The sequence below is a fragment of the Asparagus officinalis genome, chromosome 3 (genome assembly GCF_001876935.1).
Source record: "Asparagus officinalis chromosome 3, Aspof.V1, whole genome shotgun sequence".
Lineage (NCBI taxonomy): Eukaryota > Viridiplantae > Streptophyta > Magnoliopsida > Asparagales > Asparagaceae > Asparagus > Asparagus officinalis.
The window spans coordinates 14,646,522-14,656,829 of NC_033796.1; the positions used below are offsets into that span (position 1 = coordinate 14,646,522).

Below are 10,308 nucleotides of genomic sequence, written 5' to 3' on the forward strand. Positions count from 1 at the left end.
CAAGCGGCCGCGGTGGGGACCGCAGACGACGCCGAGTCGTGTTGCGGTGATAATTTTGGTGATAAAGAGCCGGCGAGTGCTGATCGGAGAAGAATGTGTAGAAATTGCGGCGACGGGGAGCCGTCGGTTTTGCTGCTCCCGTGTCGACATCTGTGCTTGTGTGCGAGTTGTGGGCCGAGGATTAATATGTGCCCGATTTGTAAATGCAGTAAGAATGGGAGTGTCAATGTAAATTTGTGTTGAGCAAAGGGAATTTATATTGAGGTTAGTTTTTAGAGATTTAGAGTTTTTTTTTTATTTTCCAAATTTTTTTTTGATGTTTGATACTGAAGGGATACGGCAGAATAATAGTTATGTTTCCGCTAGAATTTTTTAGAATCGTATAGTGATTCTAGTTTCGGAACTTTCTTGGGTTAATTACTCTGATCAGTGTGGTTTTTCTGATGAGTTTTCTGATTTATTTTGTTTTTATTTATTTTGGTCTCAGCAAGTTGGAGCGCGTTTCTAGAATGCTTTTCTAATGTTGTTAGATTTAAAACCATTCAATCTGTTCGATTGTTCTATTATTTATGTATTTATTGAATAAGAGATACTGAAGTGAAGTTATCCTCGAAAGTCAGTCTCAATGTAATAATAATAAAAAAATTAGGCATTTGATCTTTCTTTTATATCATATTAATTACTTGTTCCTCACCGCACTTTTTAACATATATCTTATCAATAGCAATGTTAGAACCTCCAAATGGTGACGGATTCTTATTTAACAAATATATGGTCTCAATAGCACTATTTAAATTCTAGTAGAGTGGAAGAAATTGTTAAAATTGTATTTTGCCAGTATGTCCATGTCAGCCTCATGCTACAAGTTAAAATATAATCCAACTATAATTATATTTACCAATAGCATGACTAGTATAAACAATTTATTTTTTATACATGTGCGTGTATGCGATCCAGCTTCCCTAAACATTTAGTTACCCTTGTAAAAACTTCTATTTTTACCACTCAAAGTCAAATTTTTGTAAGAACTTTCATCTTTACTGTTCCAGGTCAAAAGTTTGAAGCCCCTGGAGGATCAAGCCTCAAAGCCTCTTTAGTGTTGTCATGTTTGAATAAAATAATAAAGAGCAAAATATTCAATGAATTTATGGATAACGCTATCTTATATTGTCGGGTAGCAATTAGGGATGGAGGAAGTTAGTGAGCCCACATGAGAAAAAATGTCATGGCTGGCTATCTAACTGCCACGTGGGTGATTCATTATTTCCGAACTTTTTACGGATAAATAATGCTAGGGGCACACCCTCAACCACACTTCCAACCACACCCTCACACTCTCTATAGTGCTAGTGGGCCATGCATGATATTTTTTTTAAAATATCATACATAGCCCACTAGCACTATAGAGAATGTGGAGGTGCGGTTGGGAGTGTGGTTGAGGTTGTGCCCCTAGTGGGACTCTTTACGGATCAAGTTCATGTAATAATGAATCTTCACATACATCCTCCTTACCACGTGGCGTCTTACATAAACTCAAAAGTTGAGTTTTTATGTGTTTTTAATTTATGGAATCTATGATGCTTGGCATGTTGGGTCAGTGACTTTGTTTTCTTTTTATTTTATGTTCTCTAGTTGTCTTTATCTAGATTTTTTGTGGTTTTAAAGAAATTATCAATGATTCTTATCTCCAGCGGTTTAAAATTTATATATCTAAATAGTATACGCAATTCATTAAAAAAAAACATCTATTATATAATTGAATATGTGTATCAACTGTAATTTAAGAAAATAATCAAATATAATTTGATGATGTCGATAAAAATATGAACCACTAAATAAAAATTTGATGATATCAATAGAAATTTGAAAGCATTCGTTGCTGGACTTTAGTTTTTATATCACCCAATCACTGTTAGATGATATCATATGGGATATTTATAGTTAGTTACGTGAGGAGTATTTCTAATAATATTTTATTACATCCAATCTCAATAGTAAGCTGATTACTTTCATGCGTTTAGATCTATTGGGCCCCGCAAGTGGATGGGCCCAGTCTGTTCCTTCATAAGGAACATGCATGCCTCCACATGGATTGGGTCCCCTTATGCTCGTGGCTCTGCATAGTATTTTGATGGTACTTGTTTTACTAGCATCGCAGGCTTTTACTAATACTTGTAAAATTTTTCTTTTCTTTTATGTTTGTCAATTAGATTTTTAAAAAATTCAAATGTAGGGTCCCTTTTATGATATTCGTCTCCAAAAATATGTATACTTTGAACTAGGTTTGAAAAAGACGATATTCCCCTATTTGTGTAGATTACACCCAATAGATCGTTATAGTTAAAAATATGTAATTTTAATTGATAATTAACTCACAATCGTTTGTTATTCATGCTATATTGCTATGTCCTTACATTTTGCGTGCTATTGTTGTTGCCCTTGTGCCTGGATGAAAGTGTTTAAAACCTCATCTTTTAACGAAGACATATATAGTTAGTTCAATGTTGTTGTAAGTTATGATACAAAAAGATTGTTTCTAAAAATGCTTATGCTCGGGCTATCAGATTACAGGAAAGAAGGAGAAAAAGGAATGCTGATAGTTTGCAAACTGTTGGAGCTGTTAGAAGAGAAAACAGAGATTTGGTGAATGTGGTGATTCGGCTAGAATGAATTACAATCGGCTCAGTTTTGACAATGTCTGTTACTGAATTTTAAAACTTTGTTCAAGTTGGAATCGTTTTACTTTTGGATTTTGATGGTAACTATTAGGATCATTTCCTTGTGGGGGATCTATGGATGTGTACAGAGGTGTGTTTTTCATGTTTTGTAGTTTTTGTAGTGGACTTTAATACACACTCTTGGTTGGGGGTTGGGGTTGGGGTTGTATTTTTATGTAACAACCACTTTTGTTAATTTAACTGGCTGGATTACCTTTGTGGTAATCCATCATTTTTCTCAAAAAAAAAGATAGTTTCAATTATACCTATGTTTCAAAAAATATATTTTACTAGATGTTTTTGCACACAAAAAGGTTATTGCAAAATCAAAATAGGGGAAAAAGAAGTTTCTGCAATGTTCAAATTGAAGCGGTCCAAATTTAAACATAGTGGTAAGCATATTTTTAAATATCGTCTTCGGGGCCTAATTCGAATAAGGCACGTCTCTCTAATGCTAGAAAAGTTTTAAATTTGTTAATTGATATATAAATTTTTTAAGATGTTGACCTAGGATAAATAAATTATTATTGTAATTATAAGGTAGAAGTTATTTCCTTATCAGGTGGTAGACTGGTAGTAGGATGATATTAATATTTTGAATTAAATTGACAAATGGATCAGCTATGCGTTTGATTAGTAAATTTAAGATGATAACAACAGCTGGTATGGTTTTTGTTATTTTTGGCAATTGTGATTAACGTCACTGGTGAGCATGATTCATGGTTGTTACTGCCGACCTAAATAGGTGGGATAAGTCCATTTTATTTATTTATTAGGATAAAATGATCATTTATTTTTTAAAGTATTGATAAACTCTCAAGTTGTCTCCTAAAATATCAATTTAACTATTTTACCCCTCAAACTATGTTTGTGGTTTTAATTTGATCGTTTTGTGAGCCTATAATTAAATATTTAATAGATTAATGATGTTATAATATTTTTTTGTATTTCTTCATGAGTTTTTATATGTTTACCTTCTTCTTTCCCAAACTAAAAGGATTTTAAATTACTTTTTCCCAAAAAACTTTTTACTCTTTAACCTTTTTTGTGAATTAAAAAAATATTTTTTAAATTGTAAAAAATACAAGAAATGTAAATAAAAAACAATATCACACCCTTTAGCTGTTAAAATATTTGACTATAAGCTTACAAAATGAGCACATTGGACATATACACATAGTTTAAGTGGGAAATAGGCAAATTGATACTTCAGAAAATATATTGAGAGCTCATCAATACTTAAAAGGAAAATGATCATTTTATTCTATTTATTATTGAAGTATGATAATGCACATCAACTAATCCATCAACTATAGATAGGGCAAAAAAGCAAAAGAAAGAAAGGAGAATAAATAAAAAGAACTAAATCAACACGTAGCGCGAAGTTAATATAATAAAAGGGTAAATTACACCAAACCCCAAGGAACTTTCGACGCTTTATAGCAAACTCCTATTAATCTTCAAAATCGTACTAAACCGACCAACAACTTTTGCGTTTTGCAAAATTCCTCAATAAGTTTCTGCATTTTGCATATACTCTCATAAATTAGAACCAAAATTAAATTAAAAAGGCATTTAGAAAGTTTTTGGTGGTATAGCCTAATTTCCCCAAAAAATATTAAGGATCTTTTGAATGTTATTATAGTTTTAGTGCAATTTTGAAGGTTATTGAGAGCTTACTATAGGGGGTGTTTGGTTGCACAATTTTATAGAAAAGTTTTCTCAAAATGTCTGAAAATGGCAATTCTATAATTAAATTTTTTTTTATAGATTTTCGTAAACTGTGTTTGGTTCAAAAAAATTTACAGAAATGTTTTCTGTAAAGTACAAAAAATATACCAAATTTTACAGAATTCAATTTTCTCTCAAAAAACGGACGAAAATCACCCAGAAATCTGACACCACATTGACACTTTTCTATAAAGTTGATACGTTTCTATAAATTTAGGGGGCGTTTGGTTCAATTTCTACAAATTATAGAAAGTTTTGCTATTTTCTATAAAGTATGGGCCATTTTTTTGTTTTGAACCAAACAAGCAAAGTAAAAAAACAAAAAAATTGGTACTTTTTGATTTCTTAAAACTTTTCCTATAATTTTTTTAAGAAATACAAGAAAATTATATTTTGGGTGGAAAATATTTCCTATAATTTGTAGAAATTGAACCAAACATGCCCTAAAACACTAAAAATTCTTGAGGGTTTAGTATAATCTACCCATAATAAAATGAAGTCCAAAAATCGAGAGCAATTTACATAGAGATCTTTTTCTAGAGATCAAACACCTAATAAGATGCATTAAGTAACCCCCATTCGTTCGTGAGATACTGGATTTAACTTTTAAGACTGAGCTTCATAAACTACAAACATACAAAGATTCATAAACTAATATACTTACTATAAACTTGCTTAATGATAATTACATATAACTAATTTAAATAGAAAAACTAATATAGTTGAAAATCCAAGAGCCAATCTGCAACAATAGAAATACAAGAGGTTTATCTGCAATTCTATCCACAATTTACCCTAACTAGATAAGGATATGAATACTTCGATTGGAATATATGAATAGATATCTAAATCACCACAAAAATAACTTTGCCATATATACGTACGTAAGAAAATGTCTTATACATAGAGCTTAAAAATATATTCAATATTATATGTTACAACATCATGATCAATATTCCAAAATAAAAAGTTATAAAAATCTAGCCTTTGAAGCTAAACAACCTAGTGAAAACATGCACCCACACAGAAGGACACATGTGTGCATGACGCATGAGCAGCACAAGACAATGCACCACTGTTTCCTTGTGGTCTCCGAGTCTGGAGAAGGTGGGGAAACCCCACGCTTAGGTGCGTAGAAATTATCACCAAACCAAAAAACAAAATCAATTCAATTGTGGGTCAGATTCAGATGATGCGAGGCTTGTGTGCAGTGCACTTCTCGTGGGGCGTGTGCGGGTGAGAGAGAGCGAGATCAGATGAGTCTTTGCGTGCTTGCGTGCGTGGGGTGCAATTTTTTCTTTTTGCGTTTTTTGAATTAAATATCATGTCATGTAGTAAATAAATGTTAATTTAATCGTTATCTTTCTCATTTCTCTCGGTTGAAGATAAAGAAAGAGACATGAGAACAGGGCTTGCTATCTACAGTCTTAATATTGCCATTGTCTTCAATCACAGGAATCACATTATCGCATACGACTTTCATGTGGGGGTTCCTCGTCCCCACCATCCTTACCTCTCGTTGTTCCCTATGACGAACTGAATATTTGTATTTATACCAAGTTATCGAAATTCCTTAAAAAATATATGGAGACTCTGTTTAGCTTTGTTTATCCTACGATCGAGTAGATTGATAATGTCATTATTAATGCATGGTCCCTTGAATTTGAAAATATTATTAAATTTAATATTTATTTTTGCTTCTAATTCACACATTGTTTACTATTTCTAACTAGAATTTAGTTACTTCTTTTGAAATTGTAAGCTATAGGCTTTTCACAAAAAAAAATTTATATAACGAAAACAATGGAGTCATCCCTTGCAAAAGTGATAAATTAGGGGGAATAACATAACATTTAATATTCCAAGATCTAAGCTTAATATATAAAGCAGTACAATGTGAGACGGTGGTTAGGTTCCAGTGTTTTTATGGTTTTTTTTATCTTACAAATAGATGATTAGGTGCATGGTTCAATTTATTCTTTCTGCCTCGTGAATCTGTGTAAGCCATCAAATGAACGTTCTCACCTCTTGACAATACGATCTCTGTTTAATATTAGCTAAATCAATTACCAAAAGGTCAACAAAATGATCTAAGCTTTTAAATTTTGTTTATTATTTAGTCGGTGAGAAATTTACTATCGGAGCCACTTGTTATCCATGTGATGCATGAGAGTGAAACATCACACTTGTGATGTATATATATGATTGGTAACAACAAAGTGGTTAATCAAATAATGGTACCTGAATCAGCATTCAATGAGAACTAGCTTCAATCAATACAAAACAAAGATGTTAACCTGCCATCAAACTTTGCCCAAAACAATTACAATCAATAATTTTAGAGTTATCCATGTAGATACGGAGACTCCAGAGGGTAATTACACCAAAATGATGGTGTACCCGAATCAACATTTATTAAGAACTTCGTATATATCAACAACAACAACAAAAAAATGAATAATGACAACCTGCCATCAAGCTTCTCCGTTGCCCAAACAATTACAATCAATAATCTTAGAGCTATTCATGTAGATGCAGATATGCAGTCTAATCGACTCTAGAGTCTAATCACACCAAAATGTAATTAATCCTAGTGCAAACAAATATCAACAGGTAACCATTGCCGTTAGAGTTCAACGTCGGTAATCAATTTTAAGAGAACCAGGTCGTCATCGAACATTAAATGACAGAAGCGCCCGTTGCAGGGAGAGACACAAAAAGGATATATACAGCAGTATACCACCCATCATCGGACGTACGTCCCACGCACCCTGCTGCCGACGATGATGAGTTGGATGTGGACACACACTCCAATGCCGGTTTCATTTATTATGATTTTTTGTCTCTTCGTTTTTCTACCAACAATCAACCCTCATCTACGGCCTTTATTTATTATTATTTTTTTTTTTGTTGGTGGGGCTAAACTCTAAAGATTAGCTTCGCTTAGCTTTCTAGTCCATTTGGAAAATGCAAGTGTATCTCAGGCCCATCATCATGCCTTTGCTTTTACTAATGTTTTTTTTTTTTTTTGAAAGTGACGGAAAAGAAAGGGAAATGGCATGATGCGGAGACGAGCGGGGGGAATGCGAAAGTGCAACGTAACATGGACGAGGGGGAAATCTTTCTTTACGCCTAGTGAAAAAAATGGGCACGCATGTAGCCCCCTCGTATTAAAGATTTGATATGGATTCTTCCTTTGTTCTCTCCTCTCCGCACCATCATCATCTATAATGGCAAAATGCGGAGACGAGGGAGTCAATACAGAAGAAGAATACCATCTACCGCAAATTCTTTACGTCTTTCTTGGACAGCACGGCTTCTCCGGTGCATTTGCTTTGCGCTGGGAGGGTTTCCAAATCCTACTTCGTCGCAAATCCCTCAACGTGTGGGGGCTTACCGATGACTTCACTTCGCATTGATGGACGCATTTGTTGAGTTGTTGGAGTAGGGTTAAAGCAAGACAAATTGTTTATTCCATAGTTGGAAGGGGAAATTAATGATGGGGATCGTGACAAGGACTCGGAGGGAATTATTCTAACCAAGGTTTGAAGAGATTGGTGCAACCGTCACCTCCCCCACTAATTAGTACAAATCCATGTGATAATGTGTTTGCACTTGGGAGGATCGCCTAATAACCAAATCCAAATGTTTAAGTGTGCGAACAAACCAAATAAAATAAACAGGGGGAGGCGAAATCTAGCACATTATTATAGATGATTGTCCGACTCCTGTTGGCCATGTTATTAACTTTCTAGAATTTGAAAAAGAGGGGAGTAATATCAAAACCCCTACTAATTAATCCTCCACACAACCCAACTACCCAAGACATTGGCTAGCTTGTTTTTTTTTTTTTTTTTTTTTTTTTTTTTTTTTTGTGTTTGCACTTGGGAGGATCGCCTAATAACCAAATCCAAATGTTTAAGTGTGCGAACAAACCAAATAAAATAAACAGGGGGAGGCGAAATCTAGCACATTATTATAGATGATTGTCCGACTCCTGTTGGCCATGTTATTAACTTTCTAGAATTTGAAAAAGAGGGGAGTAATATCAAAACCCCTACTAATTAATCCTCCACACAACCCAACTACCCAAGACATTGGCTAGCTTGTTTTTTTTTTTTTTTTGTGTTATTGCTTGTTTCTGGATAGGTCTTTTACGCGGACGTGGGAGGTGCAAGTTGACAAATAATGCTTACGATAAAAGATAGTGAGGGGCGATTTTGTTCTATATTGCGCCCTTGTGAACGGATTGGGACTGATGTAATTTTGTGGAGGGAACGGCTCAACTTTAAATAATGGCCATGATTCATGGCAAAATGATCCCAATCAAGGCACTATTGGAAAAGGAAAAAAAAAAGGAGAGAGAGAGAGAATAATTCCACCCTCTTGCTCTCTTTTTAACCTATTCCCAACCATTTGTTTATTTATTGAAGGTGGGATTATTTCCAACATCAAGTGACAAGGTCCTCACATGTCATGGGTTTGACAATGACCTTTCTTAGAACTGGTACTTGTAATGGACAAGCAAGAGGTGACAACCATGGCAGAGATCTTCATCCCTTGCTAAATTGAATATTGGAAATGCGTTGATAATGATGGGAAAGATAGCTACTTATTCTCCTAAATTTGTTGGTTTCAAAAAAAGAAATGTACTGATCAACTGCTAGGTATTAAAACAAATCAGTAGGAAAGGGTTTACATTATTTCTCTAACCGAGTATAAAAATGCCTTCACCTAACGTGAGTAGGCAAGATCAAGGCCATGTTAAGGCAGCAGCAAACTGACAGGGATTGGTCAGCTAAGGAATTCAAATCAAAGACGGGATCAAAAGATCAGTTCTGCTGATCACACGGAGCATTTAGTCTACAACAAATGATAATTTGATGACGTTAGGCGTGTTGTTATCTCCACATTTAAAATTCCTACCTATGTCTTCTTTAACATTTTCTTTTTATTGAATGTTTGAGTAAACAAAGGTGGGCTTACTTTCTGCCTGCTTTATAAGTTGGAATAATTTGCTTCAAGAAAATTCAGTAAAAAAAAAAAAATCAAAAAAATCAATCACCGAATACAGCAACGTGATAATTGACCCATTAATTTATCACAGTTCTCCAGCCCAAAATGTCTACAAAGGGCATGAGACTGGCTTCTTCGTTGTGCGACTTTCTTCATTGATTGAAGCCTACATTTCAGTATTACAATAGAAATTAGTTTCTCGTTCCCTTAGATTAGAACAAATATTATTTGGAATCATTTTTTTTCTACCAATGTAATTTGAAATTTCTATAATGATTGTTTGAATCAAGAAATTGCAATTGGAACTAAACTAACTTTGTCCGCGGATCTTTTTGTTACTGCCGCATCTGTAAATATTGAAGCTTGGTTAGTGTTTTATCAACATGTCTAACAAAAGAAGATATCTAAACAGTTTGTTTTCTAAGGATGGTGAAAAATGGAAATTTGTTTCAGGCCCAAACTCCAAAATTCCCAAGTCAATGTATTAGTGCAATGGAAATAAGTTTCTTATTTCATTGGATCAATACATATTACAATAAAGATAAGTTCCTCGTTTCATTAAATTGACTAAAAGTCCCTATGTTTGTCTATGAGCTTACCTTGATTAGAATTTAATTTCTAGAAGATTCACGCTAAGCTTCTCTAATTCAAAATATAATTTCAATATGATGAAATTAGTTTCATTAACTTTGATATTTAAATTACTTATATCATTATGGAGTTCCCGCGCCCCAAAATATGAGTTCTTGCAATATTTTTCAAGTGCCGTTCTTTCGAGTTGAAAGCGCTCTACAACTGAAAAGCAGTAGTACATGGTGTGCGAAATAAACAAGTCAACATCACA

At 33.8% G+C, this 10,308-nt stretch overlaps 1 protein-coding gene across 1 annotated transcript in view; it reads left to right on the plus strand.

Moving 5' to 3' along the window:
• The window catches only part of LOC109833113 (probable BOI-related E3 ubiquitin-protein ligase 3), a 1,167-nt gene extending 890 nt beyond the window's left edge, over window positions 1-277 (plus strand). Inside the window, exon 3 of the mRNA XM_020400664.1 lies at window positions 1-277. This exon is cut by the window's left edge and continues 216 nt beyond it. Coding sequence (XP_020256253.1) covers window positions 1-243 — 243 coding nt within the window. The 3' untranslated portion in view covers window positions 244-277.